The sequence below is a fragment of the Balaenoptera ricei genome, chromosome 19 (assembly GCF_028023285.1).
Source record: "Balaenoptera ricei isolate mBalRic1 chromosome 19, mBalRic1.hap2, whole genome shotgun sequence".
In the NCBI taxonomy this organism is placed as follows: Eukaryota; Metazoa; Chordata; class Mammalia; order Artiodactyla; family Balaenopteridae; genus Balaenoptera; species Balaenoptera ricei.
Genome location: NC_082657.1, coordinates 39,826,169 through 39,849,347, shown reverse-complemented (window position 1 = coordinate 39,849,347; position 23,179 = coordinate 39,826,169). Strand labels below are relative to the sequence as shown.

Here is a 23,179-nt window from a genome sequence, read left to right as displayed (position 1 = left end):
ACTCTGTGTATCTGTACTTGTTCTACAATAGCTGGAAGGAAATCACCCCACCTTCCCACCGTGTTCCGTTTTCTATCCACCAGGTCTCCCAAATTGCAGTTGTAAAATATTAGAATTGTCATAATGGAATCTATTCTGAAATGACATCACTTTCTATCACACCTGAAAATAGATATGGGGAAAAACACATTTAAAAACAGCGTTTGTCTTACTTACATTTCATATGAACTCTAAAGTAATGTGCCTCCTACACTCTGGAAAATAGTTATTGAAGACTGTCATCTAAAGCAACTGAAAAATATGCTGAAAGGAAGCAAAAAAGACAAACAAAAGCTCTGTGTTACATGTAAACACTTATAACAAAGCTAAGCTTCTGAATGGTCACTGTGTTTCTGAGAGAAAGAAAGATTCCAATGATGCCGATGTGGCTTGGAATTTCAGAGAAGACAATATAGTGTGGGAAATCATGAATGGGAACTTTGGAATAAGAGTTCGGTTCAACTTCTGTCACCGACATTCCCGAGTTGATGACCATCATTAAGATATTTCCTGTCCCTAAGACCCTACTCTTTATATCTTAAGGATGCATGATCATAGCTACTTTCAGAGCTCTTGCAAGGTTAAGATTGAGATAACATATTTAGAGTGTCCACACCTAATTTCCACTCAACTACTTGAGTTCCCTTACCTGCCAAAGTTATAACTCCCACTGAAGAACATTAACCCAAATACCGCCCACTTGCATGAAAATTGTTGTTAACAGGTCATTGGCTTGAAAATGAATTTGGGTGGAAAATTGAGGTTTGTTCGCATTTAATACACACCAAAAACCTCATCCACCCATGTGTTCAGATCTCTGAGCACCCGAGGGGGACGTGGAGTTTTCAGAGCCAGCCCTCACCCCACCCGTCGTAGGCCCTGGTTTCTGTATATCTGCTCCACTACTCGTGGTTACCCCATTGACAGAAGACTGTCTTTCCCCGTGCTGAATGCCAACGCCTGTCCCTGAGTCAATCTGTCTCATTTTTCCGTGCAACTATTTCAATGGACGTCAAGGTGCTGAATTTTTACATGTGCAATATTTATGTAAGAGTGAGAATAAGCACAACAGTAATTTGATGCTAAGGTATTCTGAATGCTTCACTGGGATAAATTAATTACACCACGCAGCTCCCTGTTAAGTAGACCCATACTGCTCTGGCTCTTGAGCATTCTGCGGCTAGAATTTTTCACTACAGAGGTGAAGAAGTGGGGAAAGTCAGCTCTAATTAGACCTCCACACATCTTTGGAAGAGGTCTGTGATAGTCATTTACTTGTCTGTGTTTACTTTTATGTGGGATTCCTCACAAGCTCACATGCAAAAAAGTTAGTCATTCATGCCCTGAGTCATTGAAAAATATTAAAATGCATTGAGAGACAACTATGTGTCAGGTACTGTTCTAGGGGCTCAGTAAATATCAGTAAACTAGGAAAGCCCACTTGTTTATTGTCTGTCTGCTCCCCCTAGAATGCATATAGGCCGAGACTTTGATGGCTGAATAAGGAAAAAGAGTACCGCCCAGAGGGGTTATTATTTTGTAAAGGCTGGTCAGGGAAGCCTCACTAATAATTTGACATTTGAGTAGGGACATCACAATGCTGTTTTTACAAATGAGAGCATCAAAGAGATAAAGTGACTTGCTCATGGTCACATGACGGTGTGCACCTGCGATACAATGGGTGCTGAGATTCTGAATATGTGACTGTCCTTTTACATGAAGGAATCATGGAAATCACTTCTATCTGGTCTTATGGTATTTATCAAAGTGTAGAGGGGACTAATGTATAGTCGTATATTTTTTGACTGAAAAAGATTAGAGCAGGAATCTTTTTATAGAAAAGAGGATGCTTAAAGTCTTAGTAAATTTGACAGAGAGGGGCAGGCCAGTTAGATGCTGCAATAAGAAGAAAAGCACATACGGAAAACAAATTCGGTGTGATAAGTGTTAAGACCGAGTAGTGCGTAAAATGATAGCAAAGTTCAAAATTGGAGGGGGTGAATTTGTATTTTAGCAGGCAGCTGATCACTCCTGCCTCATCTTTTGGATTCTGAACTACTCCAGACCAGAGAACTGTATGTGTACCTCATCAATCTTTATATCTCCAGCTCTTAGTACAGTGCCTGTTTCGTTGGAGGTGCTCTCTCCATGGCCACTGATTTGAATAGCATTATCCAAACTTTTGCAAAGATGAGGAATTAAAGAGGGTGGATGATGGTGCCATGGTTTCTTTTCTCTTGCCCTGCGGGTGGTGGGCTAAGAAATTAGAGTTATTTGGAGTGTTTTGACAGAGTCAGCATAAGTGTGAAAGACCGCTAAGGAAGAAAGATTGATTTTACTTACCATCCTCCCGATTCCCTCACATGAGCCTTCTTTGGATACTAAGTTCACTCACACCAGAAATGGATGCCTAGAATTCACTCATAATAACAGATTATTTGCTTACATGAAGATAGTGAGGCTTATGAAATTTTATTTGCCTCTAAATATATAAAACAACAAAAAAGGATTTTTACACTTTGAAATCGATTGGGCAAATAGTTATTGAAAGAATGCCTGAGAAGTTCAGGAAAAAGCAAAAGCATCCCCATATCTTTGGAGCCCTTTGGGGCCATTATTTGGCAACAACTATTAGAAAAAGACAAAGGAAAAATTACAGATCTTAGTGATCATCAGTACAATATGCCTCTGTCTAGGACACAGTATATTTGACGTGTTCCATAGGTTTTCAGGAAATGTACATTTTTAACAAGGATGGATGAAAAAACATGCTATTACTTAGGCACATTAGTACCTGTGGTGAGAAATATTGGAATTAGAGTTAGAAAATTCTGGATTGCATCATCATTTACTAGCAATGTGACCTTGAGTAAGTCACTTATTATGTTGTACTTTGAAAGAGTAGGAAAAGTATGTCTTCCAGGCAACCTCACCCACATTTCTTTGATTTAATCCCTTGCTCATCTTAGAAACAAAGTGCTCGTGGTCTTAATTTAATACAGAGAAATCATGATGAGAGAGGGTAGGTGACGTGTTCAAAGTCACCCAAAACATAAATGTCAGATTTAAAGACGAATGTATTCCTTTGTCCTCATCCAAAAATGTTTTCTCTGTATCACATGATTTCTCTTAAGTATACTGCACTCATGTTCATGCACAGAGGTTACTCCTAGAGTATTTCATTTCTCATTACACTGCATACAATGACATGTGCAAGGAGAGACTGCAGGTTTCTCAGAATTAGCGCCTTGCATTCTTTGTATTGTGAGAAGGTCAACAACAGATAAACACATAAACCTCAGGTCCTGTAATTACCATAAGCAACTAAGTTTGAAAGAGCCAGTCTTTTTTTTTTTTAAAGATTTATTGATTAATTGATTGATTGATTGATTGCTATGTTGGGTCTTTGTTTCTGTGCTAGGGCTTTCTATAGTTGCGGCAAGCAGGGGCCACTCTTCATTGCGGTGCGCGGGCCTCTCACTATCATGGCCTCTCTTGTTGCGGAGCACAGGCTCCAGATGCGCAGGCTCAGTAGTTGTGGCTCACGGGCCTAGTTGCTCTGCGGCATGTGGGATCCTCCCAGACCAGGGCGCGAACCCGTGTCCCCTGCATTAGCAGGCAGATTCTCAACCACTGCGCCACCGGGGAAGCCCCAAGGAGCCAGTCTTTTGCCTGCCGTGGGTACCTCTACTAAAGAGAATCGTGCACAGGCCCCTGCACCATGCCTAATGCTTGGCAAATAGGGGGTAATTAGTGAGTGACTATTGAGTTGCATTGAAGGAAGCAGACTTTTAGAGATGATCGAGCTTCAATATTCATTCATTCATGCATTCACACACCAAATATGTATTCCCATAAAATGTATCTTCACTTAGATTTATTGGAACAAAGACATTAAAAAGAAGAATACATAAAGCAGGGAAAGGAGTATCGAATGGGGCATGAGAAGAGATTAATAAGAATCAGGAAGAGAAAGAGAAGGGGGAGTCATGTAAGTTTTTAAAAATCAGAGAAGAAAAAGGAAGAGCTACCTATTTGTTAGGGTTTTGAATTTTAATATAGAGCATAAAAATCATAAGCCACTTAATGTATTTGAAGAAACAGAGCTCTGAAGTATTTTGACAACTGTCACTAAGGGAACAATAGATCCATAAAAATCTGCTCTTACTAACCCTCTGTACGGTAACTCTCTATTAACTAGAACACCTACCTCACATCCCACTCTGACTGGTTTTGCCTCGGGCTTGCCTCCCAGGAAGGTCAGAAGGCTTCTTGTTTATACACATCTAATTATCTCTGTCCTGGAGGGACATAGAGATCCATTCCCCTATGTTTGCCTCTCTATTGTGGGGTATAATTATACCTGGATTTCAATATTCACAAGTGTCCAGGGCTAATTATAGTTAAATGTGTCCTGTGTATATGAGAACCACCGATAATGAATAGCTCCTGCAGGTGACATATGTCTGTCTCATTTTTTTTTTTTCCTGCAAGGTAAGTATCACTCTCCCAGCTTTACAAAGGAAATAGCTGGGAGCCCAGAAAGCCAATGGATTGTAAGCCTGGTTACCCGGTTTTGTGTAGCTCTGCACATTGCAATCCTCCCCCCTGCTTTTACACTTAGCGTGTAAGGAATGTGAAGTTAGCCTCCTAGTCGGTCTTCTCCACTGTATCCTTAGTACATGAAACAGTGTTCGATGCAGAGTAGTCATTGACAAACATTTGGGAAACCACAGATTGATTCCTTGTCAGTTATTTAGCCGTACTGCTTCTTCCCCTTATTCTGTACAAAATAGAGCCCAGGGCATTCTGTGCCACCTGCCCTATTAGGTCCACAATGGGAGCTGAAAGGCGTTGACTGCCACCGTAGAAGTAATTTTGGTGCGAGAAAAAAACCTTAAAAATAAAAAAGAATAAATAAACTAAAACCTATGATAATAAGCAAGAGTGAAAAAGAGGGACGGGTGCAGTGCCAGGGGAAGGAAGCTAATGGTGCTTCTTGCACTGACACGGATCTGATGAAGAGGGAATCACATAGCACCATTGTTTGAGAAGAGGCATGAGGGGAGGAGGAGGAGGAGAATTCTATTTTGAGAGATAATGTGAAGGAACGGAGGGAAGTCACTCTGCTGGGAAGAAAGCAAGCCTGCAGCCCCAAAGAAGAATGTAGGAAGATTTCAAAAACAGAACTTGGGGAATGTAACAAAGGGGTCAAGGAGGGTATTGGATTGAAAGGCACAAAAGGAGTGGTGAGGAGATTTTCCAGGATTAGTTAGTTGTGAGATCGATGCCCCTTAAATTATTCTAAACGAATCAAGTTGGCAGACTGTCAAGTGATTTTATTACGTGACTCCTCTCAGTACTTGAACATGTTTTACTTTTGTACATGTCAATGCTTTATAAAGGTCTTTGACTAATAAACAAAACGCAGTAGAAGCATGACAGTGGTAGGAAACCCTAGAATATTTCTTTTGAGCCCAGTCGGGTTCCTGATTGTTACTTTGAGGGCAGTTGGGACAAGTTCTCAGCACATGTTTGATGCTCATGGTAGCAGCTATAATTATTAAAGGAAGACCCTCCCCTTCCTGGCCAAAGCCCTCTCCTGGAAGTAGGCGTGCCCCTCTGCCCCATGTTAAAGCGATGGAAGCAAATTGATACCTCATGTCTCTGAAGCCTTGTGTTATGATTTTATGAATGGTAACCTTATTCATTCACATGTAGAAATCATACAGCGATCATCTGTTGCTAAACATGCAGTGACTCATGGGGCAAAAGCAGAATTTATTAGCCAAACATTTCTCTAAAAATTTGAGGTTGAGGATTTAGTTAATTTGGAAAATTTTATTAACAATGGCAATCTCTTCGCCAGTGCCTGTCTTACTTTCTGCATTTTATAGATACTTCAAATCAGGGTCAGTGAGTCACTGGAAGTTCCCTGAGGGAGGTCACTGAGTTGGTTTAGTACCTCTGGGTTAGAGATTACTAAAAGAGGAAGAGCAATGACTATTATTTGAAGCTAACAGGCAAACTTACCACGCAGAGTACTCTGAAGTCAGTGGTTAGTGATCATCTAGACCCTCCAAAGTGTAGAGGAGAGAAGTTGGTGTAACAGGAAATACAGAGAGGAATATCAGGTCTATTACTGTCTCAACCATGTTAAAGCTCACGGAATATAAATAATTTAATAAGACCACAAAAGTTCATGAGTCTTCATCTTTTAGCAGGAACTGCAATAGGTACCTAACTGGGTGGTTGTAAAAAATAACGATGAGGTGATGGTGATAATAATTTCAATACCTATACAGGTAAATATCTACTCTTCGCCAGCCATTGCGCTAGGCACCTTATATGCACATAGACTTTGTACCTGTGTAGGGCCTGGCACAAAAGAAGCTCAGTAAGATAATGGAGTATTATTATTTTTACTGTGATTGATCTTTACAATCACCCAGCAATAATGTAGAATTAGTGGTAGTTATAGTAGCAGTACTAGTGATCAGCTGGTTACTATTATATTATTGGCTAAATATTTTAGATGCATTACCTTCCTTAATAATCATTTTATGAACACAAAAGCCTATGGGTAAGTACTATCTCTTTGTAACGGAGGAAAAAACAGGGGCTCAAAGATGTTAAAAAGTTACCCAGGTTATTTATGACATTTGGAATCGGAAGGGTCAGAAATCAACCCTGATGTCCCATATCGAATCCTGGACTCTTAAAACACCACGTTCCACTTGTCCATATCAGCAGGCTAAAATCAATATGACATTCTGGGTCTGATTGAGATCTGGGGTCAGACAGTTCCTGTGAGGCATTAGAGGAATGAAGGCCACTTTAACATTTGGGGATAGTATCAGTTTCGAGTATCTGTTAGGCTCTGTGAACAAGTGCTAGGTGCTATTTCATGTAACCTCAGGTGGGTGTTACTATCTCTGCTGTATAGGTGAGGAGACTGAGGTTCCAAGAGTTGAAAATAGTTTCTTAACTTTATTGAGACTCAGGTCTCAATCCTGGCTCCATTTCTTAGTCGGTGAAAACAGAGCCTGTGCTTTATCTACTCAACCACCCCACCGTTCTCGTCTGCCTAAGTCCTGAACTGCTAAGAGAAGGCATCCAATTTTTTAGCGACCTTCGCTTTGCTTTTTTAAACCACCCATACTTATTATACATATAATTAGTTATTGGAATTATGGCTTAAGGAAAGAATAGTGCCATCCTGTTCGTCACAGAAATAATTCTACTTGATTGAGGAGTCCCTGGAAGTGTTTTCATTTAGGGGAAAAGAAATTTCACCTTAATTCTGAATAGGAATAATTGCGAGGATTTCAGTGTAACTCAAAATTGGCATTTTAAGTAGCATCAGTTATTGGCTAGCCTGTGTGTTGATGCTATAAACGGTGGCTTTTGCAAAACTACTTAATAGGGGAATCCAGGAGCTACAGAAGCAACAGTCCGTACACTAAATGCACTATGAACATTGTATTGTAAAAATACATTGTAAAAATATAGAGATGGGGTATCATTGTTATTTCACTTACAACTATTTCTTATGTTATTCTATATGGATATGGAGATAGACACGGCTGTGATCCACGCAGTGGGAGAATTTTAAAGTTGTAGTTATTTAGTAAAAGAATATGCTGTATCATAAGACAGGAAATTCACATGTAAGGAAGCAATTTGTACACATTGAGATACTGGAATGATTTTCAGTGGTTTGATTTAAAGCTTTCAAGCCTGCTGTTCTCTAGAACAGTTTTCAAACACAAATGGGGAAGGTCGTGTAGAGGTTAATATATAAAATCTATATGAAAGAAGTCATGTCTGTCAAACAGACTCATGTTAAGATGCTGGGCTAGGGTAGGAGGGGATTGTTGGAAAAGCAGCTTCCTAGCAGTATATGGAGTTGTTTTTGTTTTTTTTGCCAAGGGACAGTGTATTATTTCATTAATAATTCATAATTAAGATTCTAGAGACCCAGATTTGTATCCTTGCTCAGCCAGTCTGTGACATTGTCCAAGACCTTTCTCAGTGCTGGACCACATTCCAAATCCCTAATATTCATGTGATAATACATTTTCAATTCTGACAGATGAACTAAGTTTTCCTATGGATTACTGTAGGAAAATTTAGCTGTCATAACTATATATTTGCCAAGAGAATTAAATAACAATGGAACTTCAAAAATAGAAAAACCAAAGTATCACTGATAAAGCATATAGATCAAAAGAAATTTTTCATGAATTCATCCTTAACTAATTCAATTTTTGAAGTGTTACTTGTATACGTAGCTCATCAGCATCACTGTTTTGAGTGATCCTGAGAATATCTGAAATATTAGAACAGTGCACCACAAATTTATACTGAGACATTCAATAAATAACTCAAATGTCAATTATGAAATGGGTACGATATCTAATGAAACCATGAGAACCCCTGGCTTCTTTAATCTGCAACACACACACACATCACTGGCATTCAGGAAGTGCTGTGCCCTTCCTCTGGCAAACCAGCGTGACCTTAAGAAGTGACTCTTGCAATGGTACAGAATAGCCCTTGAGTCTCCCTTGAGCCTTGAAGGCAGCAAGACTTGGTTTGAATCTTGACACCCTCCTTCCCGACTTAACGGCTCTGTTACCTTATAACTGTATCTAAATGTCTCTGGTCCCCAGATACATGACAATTGTTAATACTTATCAAGTGCTTACATACTCCAGGGCTGAGTCCCCAAAGCGGCTAGAGAAATTATCTACAATTGTCATTTTTTTCTGTCTCTCTTTCTTCTTCCTTTTTCACTCCCTTGTACCTTCTCTCTTGACCTTTGTGTTATTTTCTTCCCTCCTACATTTGATGATACCTATTATGGGCCAGAGACTGTGTTCAGTTCTGGGCATTCAAGGATGGATGAGACATGGTTCCCGTCCTCAGTAATTTACTACCAGGGTAGGATGACATAATAGGGCAAGTGGTGAAATGGAGAAGAAACAGAAAAGTAAGTGACATGAGGAAGTTCCTAGCAAAGATGGGTAAGATCCAAAAGAAGAAAAGTCATTAGTTCTACCTGGGAAGGCTCCTTGGCTTCTGAAACATCAGAGCTGAAAGGATGGATGGAGTTTTAAGAGGTCCATAAAGGGCAAGCGTGGACGAGGCTGCATTATCTACACAGAGTTGTGGAGGCACAGAAGCATGTGGAAAGTCTGAAGAAGGGTAAGTATCTGGGGTATCAAAGGCATATGCTGTGTAGAATGTTGTAGTCAAGATGAGTCTGGGTATAAATCATGTAGAGATCTGGATGCAAAAAATATTAATTTTTGTTATGTGAAAACCACTGTGGAGGCATTACCATTTTGAAGTTGGTAAGAGATGTTCTTGCAGCATTGCTGAATATAATCTTTGTTTCTTATATTTAAAATAACATACGTTTACTTTATTTATTGTTAGCACTGAATTAATATCTAAATTTTATTTACATATATATGTCTGTATATGTATATATTTATAAAATGTAAATACAAAAGCATATATATATATCTATATATATATATCTGGGTGAATGTATATATGCCCACATATATATATGTATATGTATATATTTATAAAATAAATACCAAAGTATGTATTATATTTACATATATCTCTGTATGTGTCTGTATCTATATCTAGTGTATAAAGTAAAACATTTGGCTTTTTACCTCTCATGTAATAATACCAACCTAAACTCTTATTTGGCAATTAATAACATTTTAAACATGAGATTGGTTTAAATTTCTTGATTGAGCTTCAGGAAATTTCAGTGACTTGCCCAAAATCACATGGCTAGTAATACTCCTACTGAAATAGATTTTCATCTATATAATCCCAGACCATTTTCTAACAGATGCAGTCCTATACTTTCTATTGCAGAGTGCTGGGAAATGTGGCGGTGAACCTCCAATTCCTTCACAAAACACATCAAGTTATCTTCATTTATATTCTTTGCCAAATTGTTATAAGCACTTATATAAGATTAATCATGGGATACGTTATTTTTAAAATAAAATTTTTAAAATGTTATAAGCATTTTAAGTTACTACAGAATTTTTTTTTAACATCTTTATTGGAGTATAATTGCTTTACAACGGTGTTTTAGTTTTTGCTCTATAACAAAGTGAATCAGCTATACGTATACATATATCCCCATATCTCCTCCTTCTTGCATCTCCCTCCCACCCTCCCTATCCCACCCCTCTAGGTGGTCACAAAGCACCGAGCTGATCTCCCTGTGCTATGCAGCTGCTTCCCACTAGCTATCTATTTTACATTTGGTTGTGTATATATGTCCATGCCACTCTCTCACTTCGTCCCATCTTACCCTTCCCCCTCCCCGTGTCCTCAAGTCCATTCTGTACGTCTGCATCTTTATTCCTGCCCTGCCCCTAAGTTCTTCAGAACCATTTTTTTTTATATATTCCATATATATGTGTTAGCATACGGTATTTGCTTTTCTCTTTCTTTTTGAATTTTATTTTATTTGTTTATTTTATACAGCAGGTTCTTATTAGTCATCAATTTTATACACATTAGTGTATACATGTCAATCCCAATCGCCCAATTCATCACACCCCCCCCCACCCCCCCACCCCCCCACTGCTTTCCCCCTTAGTGTCCATATGTTTTTTCTCTATTCTGTGTCTCAATTTCTGCCCTGCAAACCGGTTCATCTGTACCATTTTTCTAGGTTCCACATATATGCGTTAATATACAATATTTGCTTTTCTCTTTCTGACTTACTTCACTCTGTATGACAGTCTCTAGGTCCATCCACGTCTCAACAAATGACCCAATTTCATTCCTTTTTATGGCTGAGTAATATTCCATTGTATATATGTACCACATCTTCTTTATCTGTTCATCTGTCGATGGGCATTTAGGTTGCTTCCATGACCTGGCTATTGTAAATAGTGCTGCAATGAACATTGGGGTGCATGTGTCTTTTTGAATTATGGTTTTCTCTGGGTGTATGCCCAGTAGTGGGATTGCTGGATCATATGGTAATTCTATTTTTAGTTTTTTAAGGAACCTCCATACTGTTCTCCACAGTGGCTGTATCAACTTACATTCCCACCAACAGTGCAAGAGGGTTCCCTTTTCTCCACACCCTCTCCAGCATATGTTGTTTGTAGGTTTTCTGATGATGCCCATTCTAACTGGTGTGAGGTGATAACGTCATTGTAGTTTTGATTTGCGTTTCTTTAATAATTAATGATGTTGAGCATTCTTTCATGTGACTCTTGGCCATGAATTTTTATAATATCTGCTTAATATTTTATGCATTTGATCTTTACAACCTTAACTGCTAATTTAATATTTCCCATTGTTACATATTTAAATTACTTGCCTTTTTAAAAATACCATACAAAAAAGTGAACATCTTAATCCAAAAATTTAGGGGTTAGGAGAAAAGAAATTTGTCATTTCCTTGGAATATGTTCTTAGTTTTAAAAATACCAGGTCAAAGTATCTAAGCAAGCTTTTGATTCCTGATACATTAAACACATTAGCTTTCTAATTATGTTATATTTTGCAAAAGCACCAGAGATATCTGAGAAATCTAGTTTCTCCAAATCCAGACCATTCTATCTACCTATCTACCTGTCTATCACCTATCTAATTGATAAGTTATTGGTCACAAAGAAAGGTAAATGCAGTTTTTTCTGAACCCTATAAAGGTTGAACAGTTTTCTAATGTTTCACTTTCTCCTTTGCAATGTATCTGTGCGGATTTGGCATTATTGAAGTTATTGTATCAAAGCTATTATTCAGTGATAAGGTGGGCATGCCTTGAAGGGTCTTTGGTTGTATACCCTTCACCCCTCATAACTGGCAGCATGTAGTACAAATTCCATAAGTAGCAGAAAGTATGGGTGCAGGATATGACCCCCCAAAAGAATTTTTCCCTGATGAATTTGTACCACTTAGCCTCATAATTGAAAGACCCTTTTTCGGAGATCGTAAGATGATAATTGAATGTTATATTGGCAAGAGTTTGGGGGAATAACAGAGCTAGTGGTTTCATAACTAGGATAATGTGTTCAACAAGTCTTATTCAAATAGGAGTTTAGCACAGCATTTCATATCAACTGCAATCTTTGAACAGCACAATCTGGGAGACCCACAAAGAGTGAATTACAGTAATCAGCCTTCAAAATGACAAAGGAGTTAATCAGCATCTCCTTGCCTTTCTCATGAAGCCTCTCAATCTGGTGATATCACAGAAATTATAAAAGGAAGTCTTCGTGACGGATACAAAATGCTTCTTAAATGATAATACCAAAGACAATGGGAAGAAAAAAATAAAGACTCAAGTTTTAAATTTTTGAGATGACTGAATTCTAATCAGAAGTACTCCCTGAATGAGACATAAGGAATAGCTGTTTAGTACTTGGGAAGAACTTAGGCCAGGCTAGGATTTAAATTCTTAAACTTCTGCACAAGGGAAATCTCCATGTGATTGAATACAGTTAAGATGAAACCATGTCTTTTAAATACAGGAGAATCAAGCACATCAGTCTATTCACAGTAGGGTCGTGAATGCCAGCTTCAGAGCAAGATGATTCCCTCTTTCCCCTGTTAATTCTCCTGCCAGGGTTCACCTCCAATCTCATACCTTCCCCACCCCACTCCCAGTGCCAGGTTCAAAATCTCCATTGAATTCAATTCACAGAGAATGGACTAGTCTCATTAATTGAATTTTCTGATTAGATTAGATTTTCAAAATGGAGTTCCAGGGAAACACTTCTAGAATTTAATAGTTTACATTTCCCGTTTCTGAGTCAACTTTGCAGTTAATGTGACCAAGGATTCAGCAGCTCAGGCTCATCCTTCTGAACATCAATTGTGGATTTTTCTACTTGAAATATTAGGGCCTCCTATTTTCAAGGAAAAAAATGTGTCCCAGGGAAATTCTGTGACTTTTCCAAAGGCAACTAGTTAAGGTGTCTAAGTCTAAGCCCTAGACCCCTTCCTGAGTTGAAAATTTACAAAAGCCAAAGACAAAAGCTCTAACAGTTTTCATTGTATCAACTCCAAGTCATATGCTGAAATAACTAAATTGCTTAGAATAACTAAGTTGATTTTCTTTTTTGTGAGGTTATTTACCAAATGCCTACATTAAGTTTTACTCACTGCCCCTGAAGAAAGCATGTTGTATACTACTTGCCAAAAAATTGAAAACTCTAATTTGTTGCCAATTTGGTGTAATGGAAGTTTAAACATAATATTTAAGCTTGTGAACACATTGCTGGGCATTGAGGATGTGTGACTATAAGCACATGGGGAGACGTGGACACTACTTTTGCTTGACCACTACTTTGAAAACGAGGAACACAATCTATGTCTCGGGAGATGGTAAGCTATTTAAAATGAGCACCATCAAAAGTTGTTTTAAATTAGTTTACTTTGGCAAAAAGGGTGTAAGGATCTTTTCTCTGTCTTCTTAAAATCACAGGTGAAAATGGATAAAAGTGCCATTTAATTGAGGATTATAGTCACATTTTAGTCTTCATAGTTCAAAAGTTGTGACTTCTCAAATCAGAGAGGGAAAATCACTTATTACTATATTTTCTCTTCTGTATTTGGTGATATTTAATACCAAACAATTTTTAAAACATAGAAGTCCTTCACTTGTCCACAAAAGAAATAACTTAAAGCTACTAATACTTGGGAGAATATGTGGGCCAAAGCAAATAATTCAGGGGAGAAGAAGTAGAAAGAACGTTTAAGGCAGTTTTTAAGCTTCTGTTTTAGGAGTTTATTTAACATCTTGCCATATCTATGCACGTTAAATGATCTGCCTTTTGTATAGGAATTTAAAAAGTTAAGTAACATGTATAGATATGCCCCAACACAAGGAGAAAAATAGAAGGACCAAGGACACTTGTGGTTTTTCTTATCCTGCTTTTATGGGCACAAGGTAGCAGGAAAAATGTTCCAGAAACTATGTCTTGGATTTTTTAATGAGTTGCTGCTAGTTGTAGGGCAGTGGGCTCAGGCAAAGCAAGAGCTGTTCATTACAGTTTGTACTGAAGCCAGTTACGTGTGTGGCACACCCTAAGGACATGGGAGACACTCCCCACTTAGCTTAAAATATCAGGAAACCTACTCTCAATGTTGTACAATAAAAGAAGAAGGTGTGAAACCTCCCAGGTGTGCAGCTTCCCAGATGGGTCATCGTGAGCAACTCATTTCACTGTATACGTATTATTCTCATGTTACAGATAAGGAACCAAATACCTGTCTTGCCGTCTCAAGGAGCAGTCCTTTAGACAGCTATACGCGATTACATTGATGTACTTTTGACCTGTAGATGTAAGAATGACATGGTGGAAACATGTTTGACACTTGGCTAATGAACCAATATCCTAACCATATCTTTTAGGGTCCTGGCAGGAGTGGGGTGATTCAGGAGAGTTTAATGAGGGAAGTACTGAGAAAAGTATGGCCAGGTTAAGAGAGCCCATTAAGGAATAGGGAAGCCCCACAAGGCCAGCAGCAGAAGTACTAATATCATTCCTAGACCTGAAGGAGCCAGGGAAGGAGGCGCTAACAGACACTAGAGTTTTGCTCTAGTGTTATCCCAAGATAAAGACCGCAGGTGGCCAAGCATGTGATTGAGGTACTGAGTGGTCTGGACCCTCACCCTGCTCTGGTCTCCCTGTCTCCTAGGGTAGTGTGCATTGGTGGCATCTAACACAAAGCCAGCAAGTAGGTCCATCCATAGAGGTCACTCTCCCATGCCAGGAGGAGGTGCAGAATGCTGGGGAGTGGATCTGGAAGAGCAGCTGGCAAGTGTCCAGCACTCTACCAGTATCCAGAGAAGCATTACATTCTGTTTGGGAAGCCAAAAGGGGAAGGGAGACAGTACGGTTGGGTAACTACTGTGTGACAAGAACTTTGCATGATTTATCTCACATAGTCTTAGAATCCCCTTGATGAGAGGCTGATTATTATCTCCATTTAACAGGGGAGGGGAGCCCTGGTGGGTTTAATAATGTGTTCATGATCACAAAGCTTGTAAGTGTGAGGATAATAGGAGAAACCGAACTTGCTTGACTTCAATAGGTGGGAGCATTTATAAGGAGACTCTAACTTGTCAACAGATGTGCATCGTAGGTAGTAGGATGCTGTGTACCTTGATGGTGGAGGACATCAACCTTTCTGTGATAGGTGGAAACCCAGGGAGCTCTTCTTGTCCCATTAAAGCAAGGCCCTCTGTCATGATGCTTCACTCATATTCTGATACAACTCACAGACACTGACCCAAGTATGCTATTTTCAAACGAGCTTCAAGACTATTTTAATTCCATGTGTCTGAGAGACATCACAGTTTTTTTTTTTAATTTACACTCTCATGATATATTAAAAAAATGATGAGAATAATACATACCAGTCTTCTCTGACTCTGAGGAAGCTGTAAAAATTCTTCCACTGAAGTAACCTAAGAGGATTAATGTGTAGACCTTAACCCATCAACTTCTTTGAAAAGAGTTGCTGCCTCCCTTGAGGAATTATATTGCTTTTCTCTGATTATTAGAAGCTCTACATCAAATTCCAAAGTCCAATGGATGGCTTTAATTCATGATGACCTTAAATTGTGGTGGTACCTAAACTTTACAAACTACAAGTTACTCATGTTACTAGCACGGGGGTAAAACTGTTTTCTAATCCTTCTTACTGGAATTGGACCCATACTGAAGATTCTGAGTCATGAAAATATACATCCATAGTGGAGTAACCGTGTTGGCATCTTGTCATGCTGATAATGAGGTTTTCTTATTGTTGTTTTTATTGTCTTTTGCCTAGATGTTTATTTTCCCCTCAGCAATGCCTCACAGTGATCCAAATCAGAATGATTGCTATATTTCTATTTTTCTCTTCTTTCAGTTTTTTGTTTATAACCATATACGTATGACCTATTGACTTATATTACAATATGGTCAAATCCTGAAACAAATCACTGTATTGAAAGATATCAGTATGTTACTATCCATATTTCCAAATAGGCAGGGTTATCCAGTTGAGTGCTCCCTGAATGGGAAGCTCTGATATAAAGGTGGCTTCAAGGTTGAAGAAAGTGCATAAGAACTCACAGCTTTTCCCAGAGCCTGCTCACTGACTGGGTGGATTAGATTTCCCTGGGCACTCTTGTGCCTCGGCTGATACTTGAATGATTCAGGGACTTGAACTCCTTGCAAACCTTTTACAGACAGATGATTTAATTAGAGCATATGAGTCCAAAAACACAGGATTACAACTTCAGACATGGCCAAGCGATTCACTCATCTTCAATTTGAATTGAACATTTATGATGTCCCTGAGGTTAGAAGTGAGGGGCAAATTGTCTTTAATGCAGAGAATTTTCTTTCACTTGGTCCAGAGAGGTAACACATTCATTCAATAGGGATATTCTGGACTAGTGACAAACACTTCTATTATGGGCTTTTAGTAATATGGGGTGGGCATCTTATGGCATAGAGTTAAGTAAAACTGCAGGGCACAGAAAAATGTAGTATCATCATAATAAGATATCTGGATAGTTATTTGAAATGGGAAAAATAGCAATATCAGTTAATATGGGAATGCCCAAGTTACTCATAGTACATTAATTCAATGAAAAATTATGCAGCTGTAAGAAGTAATGAGTTGGGCCTCTAACCATTGACAAGATCTCAAAGATATCCACTGTGTGAAAAAAGAAAGTCTCAGAACAGTGACTATACTGTGATCACATTTGTGGTTAAATGTTCATATACACATTTGCACATTTGTATGCATACACATGTGAAAATATACACATCAAACTGTTAGCAGTATCTATCTATGAAAAGAGGTATGAGGGTAGGGAGAGGGCTAAATAAAGATTTTTCAAAATAACATCAGGAGTATCTAAGAAGATTTTGAATCTTTAATAAGAATATTAAATTACTAGTGACACACACAAAGAAGCAGAAGATGAAACCCTGAAAATATGTCAGAAAAAATACTAACATTTTAGCACTGATATTATTTTATATGATTTTATGTTTACTCCCTTTTCTCTTTTCTGTATCTTCCCATTTCTCTAAAATATGTATTACTTTTACTATAGTCATGATGTAACTAAACAATTAAAATATAAATGTAGTTGAACAATGCCTTAGGATTTAGACACTTGCCTATATTAACTCTGATTGGCGCTTTATTTGTCTGAGTTGATTCTAACAATGCATTTATTTCTTTCATCTCTCTGATGTATTTGTGAGCCTCAGAATGATTTCTCTTTGACCTCAGAGCCTTCCAGCTATTTGTGTATTTACTTCTCTTGTAGGGGAATTGGAGTCTGTGATAAACTGTAGGATTCTTTCACTTCCAGGATTTTCCTGAGTAGATGAAGCTATGTCATGATATATACTTTAATTTGGTAGGCAAGATTATGCCATTCAGCTTACTTTCTAATGTATATATTCTCAAGTTCTTTTTTTTTATACCTTATAAAATGTATTTTTGCAAGTTATCCACTACCGTCTATGACTACAGTCTTTCTCAGTGTTGGCATCAGAGATGCACACCAGCTAAATGTCAAGAGAAAACAGAAAATTATCTGAGTGGGTCCTGATGTATGCACGTGTGTGTTTCTGTGTGTGTGTGTGTGTGTGATTCACACATTGATTTTTGAATGAGCTGTCCGGCTGAAAGTCATTCTCCCATTTTTTCCCCTCAGCAATTATAAAAACTGCCCTTCCCAACATGGATAGAGAAGCCAAGGAGGAGTACGTGGTTGTTATCCAAGCCAAAGATATGGGTGGACACTCAGGCGGCCTGTCTGGAACCACGACACTTACAGTGACCCTCACCGACGTGAATGACAATCCTCCAAAATTTGCCCAGAGTAAGTGAATCCTCCACACTGGTGAGCATCTAAGTATGATGTTTACCTTTGAATCGATATTCTAATTTTCAGTGATTTGAAAAACTGATAGTAATCACTAAGTGCTTATTATGTGCAAGGTATGGTAATTCATATATATGAAAGACTACGAACTCTCCTATCATTTTGGTACTAAATGTATCCTCACTTTACAGATTTCAAAGAATTTAAGAACATTTCTGAATATTAAGCATAAAGTAAACAATGGAGCTGAGAATTAGAACCAGCAAGTTTGGCTGCAAGATTTGTGCTTATTTCTCTATTGCATGGTACCTCCCATTAAGAAAACTCAAGAGAATGATTGAAATACACCTCAGATATTGTTCTATCAATAGTCCCACTTGTATAAAAGAAACTAAATCTCTAGAGCCTGAGGTGGGGAAGGCAGATATACAGTACACTTGCTGCAGAATATACACTCCTCCTTCCCGTGGCTGGCAGGGCATCAGTGATCACTGACTCTGCCCGTTCCTACTAAAGCTGTGCTTGGCCCCAGAAACCTCTCAACAGCATTGTATGCAGCCACCATCAATGAATCAAGGATACGATCATTATTTGCCAACTTTCTTGTACTCTCATGGAACCCTTTCCTTCTGTGCATTTATCCAAGTAATGTGACATTAGAGAGATGATTTGGGAAGGACTTTCTGACATGGAGAGTCTTGAATTGAGAGAAATAAATGATGAATAGGAATTAGCTGGAACAAGGTGAAACTGGGGAAGGGAGGATGGACACTGCAACTAGAAGAAAAGGATGTCCAAAAGTCCCAAGGAAGAAGGGTGTACGGCCCTGGATGAGAATTGAAAAAATTTCACTACAGCTGGACCACGAGGCTGGAGAGTTAGGTTAGGCAGGAGTTAGCCATCCTTGGATTTGTAGGTCATTTTAAGTACCATGACCTTTATCCTAAGATCACTAGGAAGCCATTAAAATATTTTAACTTGTAGGTTAAGTAATAAGATTTGATTCTAGGGAAATCAGAGAAAATGGAATCTGGCCTTCTTCCAGTGTCTTTCCACACTGCAGCCAGGTAAGGGGTGCTTGTAATCATTCATGTAAAAGGTGATGGAAGCCCTGGCAAGCAAGGTTGGTCGCAGTGGGAGTGGAGAAAGTGTATAAGGGTGATAGATATTTAAGAGCTAATGGTAACAAAAATCTAAGGATAGATTGCATTTTCAGTTGAGGAGGTGAGTTATCCTATTTCTGACATGAGAGATTACATGCATGCTGGTGCTCTTTGCTGGGACAGGAAATACCTTAGGAAAACCAGTTTTTGAAGAGAGACAGAAGAGAGGGGAGGGAGAAGGAGAGTGAGAGAGGAAGGGAAAGACAGAGGTGCAGTTTGAAAATGACACATTTGAGGTACCTTGGAGAATTTCTCTGCAAAAATGCCAAGGTAGAAAGAACAGAAAAGATGCATTTCATTAGGAAAAGTGGGCGTGAGAGCGGTGCCTCTTGACCAGTTTTGCTTCACCGACTCAGCTGTGGGAAAAACACCAGAACCGGGTCCAGCTGGAAGTGGGGGCTCGGACTTTAATCCACTGGAACATCTTCCTTGTGGATGGCATGAGGTAGAGCTTCAAGATGGCGGAGGAGTGAGCCGTGGAGATACCATATACATCAGAAATACATCTACATGTGGAACAGCTCCTACAGAACACCAACTGAACACTGGCAGAAGACCTCAGACCTCCCAAAAGGCAAGAAACTCCCCATGTACCTGGGTAGGGAAAAAAAAAAAAAAACAGAAACAAAAGAATAGGAATGGGACCTGCACCTCTGGGAGGGAGCTGTGAAGGAGGAAAGGTTTCCACACACTAGGAAGCCCCTTCACTGGCAGAGACGGGGGTTGTGCAGGGGGGAAGCTTCGGAGCCACGGAGGAGAGCGCAGCCACAGGGGTGCAGAGGGCAAAGCGGAGAGATTCCTGCACAGAGGATCGGTGCCGACCTGCACTCACCAGCCCAAGAGGCTTGTCTGCTCACCCAGCGGGGCGGGCGGGGGCTGGGAGCTGAGGCTCGGGCTTCAGAGGTCGGATCCCAGGGAGAGGACTGGGGTTGGCTGCGTGAACACAGCCTGAAGGGGCTAGTGCGCCACAGCTAGCCAGGAGGGAGTCCGGGAGAAAGTCTGGAGCTGCCGAAGAGGCAAGAGACCATTGTATTGGGGTGTGCAAGGAGAGGGGATTCAGAGCACCTCCTAAACGAGCTCCAGAGACGGGTGCGAGCCGCGGCTGTCGGCGCAGACCCCAGAGACGGGCATGAGACGCTAAGGCTGCTGCTGCCGCCACCAAGAAGCCTGTGTGCAAGCACAGGTCACTATCCACACCTCCCCTCCCGGGAGCCTGTGCTGCCCGCCACTGCCAGGGTCCCATGATTGAGGGACAACTTCCCTGGGAGAACACGTGGCGCCTCAGGCTGTTGCAACATCATGCTGGGCTCTGCCTCCGCAGGCTTGCCCCGCATTCCATACCCCTTCCTCCCCCCACCCCACCTGAGTGAGCCAGAGCCCCCTAATCAGCTGTTCCTTTAACCCCGTCCTGTCTGAGCGAAGAACAGATGCCCTCAGGCGACCTACACACAGAGGCGGGCCCAAATCCAAAGCTGAACTCCAGTAGCAGTGCGAACAAAGAAGAGAAAGGGAAATCTATCCCAGCAGCCTCAGGAGCAGCAGATTAAATCTCCACAATCAACTTCATGTACCCTGCATGTGTGTAATAGCTGAATAGACAACGAATCATCCCAAGTTGAGGCAGTGGACTTTGGGAGCAACGATATATATATTATTTTCCTTGTTCTCTTTTTGTGAGTCTGTATGTGTATGCTTCTGTGTGTGATTTTGTCTGTATAGCTTTGCTTTTACCATTTGTCCTAGGGTTCTGTCTGTCTGGGTTTTTTTGTTGTTTTTTTTTTAGTATAGTTTTTAGCACTTGTTATCATTGGTGGATTTGTTTTTTGGTTTGGTTGCTCTCTTATTTCCTTTTTTTAAATTACTTTTTAAATAATTTTTATTTTTAATAATTATTTTTTAGTTTAATAACTTCATTTTATTTTATTTTTTCTTTCTTTCTGTTTTTCTCTGTTTTATTCTGAGCCGTGTGGATGACAGGGTGTTGGTGCTCCGGCCAGGCGTCAGGCCTGTGCCTCTGAGGTGGGAGAGCCGAGTTCAGGACATTGGTCCACCAGAGACCTCCCAGCTCCATGTAATATCAGACGGCGAAAATCTCCCAGAGATCTCCATCTCAATGCCAAGACCCAGCTCCACTCAACGACCAGCAAGCTACAGTGCTGGACACCCTATACCAAACAACTAGCAAGACAGGAATACAACCCAACCCATTAGCAGAGAGGCTGCCTAAAATCATAATAAGGTCACAGACACCCAAAAACACACCACTGGACACAGACCTGCCCACCAGAAAGACAAGATCCAGCCTCATCCACCAGAACACAGGCACTAGTCCCCTCCACCAGGAAGCCTACACAACCCACTAAACCAACCTTAGCCACTGCCAGCAGACACCAAAAACAACAGGAACTATGAACCTGCAGCCTGCAAAAAGGAGACCCCAAACACAGTAAGTTAAGCAAAATGAGAAGAAAGAGAAACACACAGCACATGAAGGAGCAAGGTAAAAACCCATCAGACCAAACAAATGAAGAGGAAATAGGCAGTCTACCTGAAAAAGATTTCAGAATAATGATAGTAAAGATGACCCCAAATCTTGGAATTACAATGGAGAAAATACAAGAAACGTTTAACAAGGACCTGGAAGAACTAAAGAGCAAACAGACAACGATGAACAACACCATAAATGAAATAAAAAATTCTCTAGAAGGAATCAATAGCAGAATAACTGAGGCAGAAGAATGGATAAGTGACCTGGAAGATAAAATAGTGGAAATAACTACTGCAGACCAGAATAAAGATAAAAGAATGAAAAGAATTGAGGACAGTCTCAGAGACCTCTGGGACAACATTAAACACACCATCATTCGAATTATAGGGGTCCCAGAAGAAGAAGAGAAAAAGAAAGGGACTGAGAAAATATTTGAAGAGATTATAGTTGAAAACTTCCCTAATATGGGAAAGGAAATAGTTAATCAAGTCCAGGAAGCGCAGAGAGCCCCATACAGGATAAATCCAAGGAGAAACACACCAAGACACATATTAATCAAACTATCAAAAATTAAATACAAAGAGAAAATATTAAAAGCAGCAAGGGAAAAACAACAAATAATATACAAGGGAATCCCCATAAGGTTAACAGCTGATCTTTCAGCAGAAACTCTGCAAGCCAGAAGGGAGTGACAGGACATATTTAAAGTGATGAAAGGGGAAAACCTACAACCAAGATTACTCTACCCAGCAAGGATGTCATTCAGATTCGACGGAGAAATTAAAACCTTTGCAGACAAGCAAAAGCTAAGAGAATTCAGCACCACTAAACCAGCTTTACAACAAACGCTAAAGGAACTTCTCTAGGCAGGAAACACAAGAGAAGGAAAAGACCTACAAAAACAAACCCAAAACAAATAAGAAAATGGTAATACGAACATACATATTGATAATTACCTTAAATGTAAATGGATTAAATGCTCCACCCAAAAGACATAGACTGGCTGAATGGATACAAAAACAAGACCCATATATATGCTGTCTACAAGAGACCCACTTGAGACCTAGGGACACATACAGACTAAAAGTGAGGGGATGGAAAAACATATTCCATGCAAATAGAAATCAGAAGAAAGCTGGAGTAGCAATTCTCATATCAGACAAAATAGACTGTAAAACAGACTATTACAAGAGACAAAGAAGGACACTACATAATGATCAAGGGATCAATCCAAGAAGAAGATATAACAATTGTAAATATTTATGCACCCAACATAGGAGCACCTCAATACATAAGGCAAATGCTAACAGCCGTAAAAGGGGAAATCGACAGTAACACAAAAATATTACGGGACTTTAACACCCCACTTTCACCAATGGACAGATCATCCAAAATGAAAATAAATAAGGAAACACAAGCCTTAAATGGTACATTAAACAAGATGGACTTAATTGGTATTAATAGGACATTCCATCCAAGAACAACAGAATAGACTTTCTTCTCAAGTGCACATGGAACATTCTCCAGGATAGATTATATCTTGGGTCACAAATCAAGCCTTGGTAAATTTTAAACAAT

General features: G+C 39.6%; 1 protein-coding gene across 1 annotated transcript in view; it reads left to right on the top strand.

The window, feature by feature from the left end:
* CDH8 (cadherin 8) overlaps positions 1-23,179 on the top strand; it is a 367,669-nt gene that overhangs the window by 192,731 nt on the left and 151,759 nt on the right. The window contains exon 5 of the mRNA XM_059905876.1: positions 17,780-17,947. Coding sequence (XP_059761859.1) covers positions 17,780-17,947 — 168 coding nt within the window. The remainder of the gene's footprint in view (positions 1-17,779; positions 17,948-23,179) is intronic.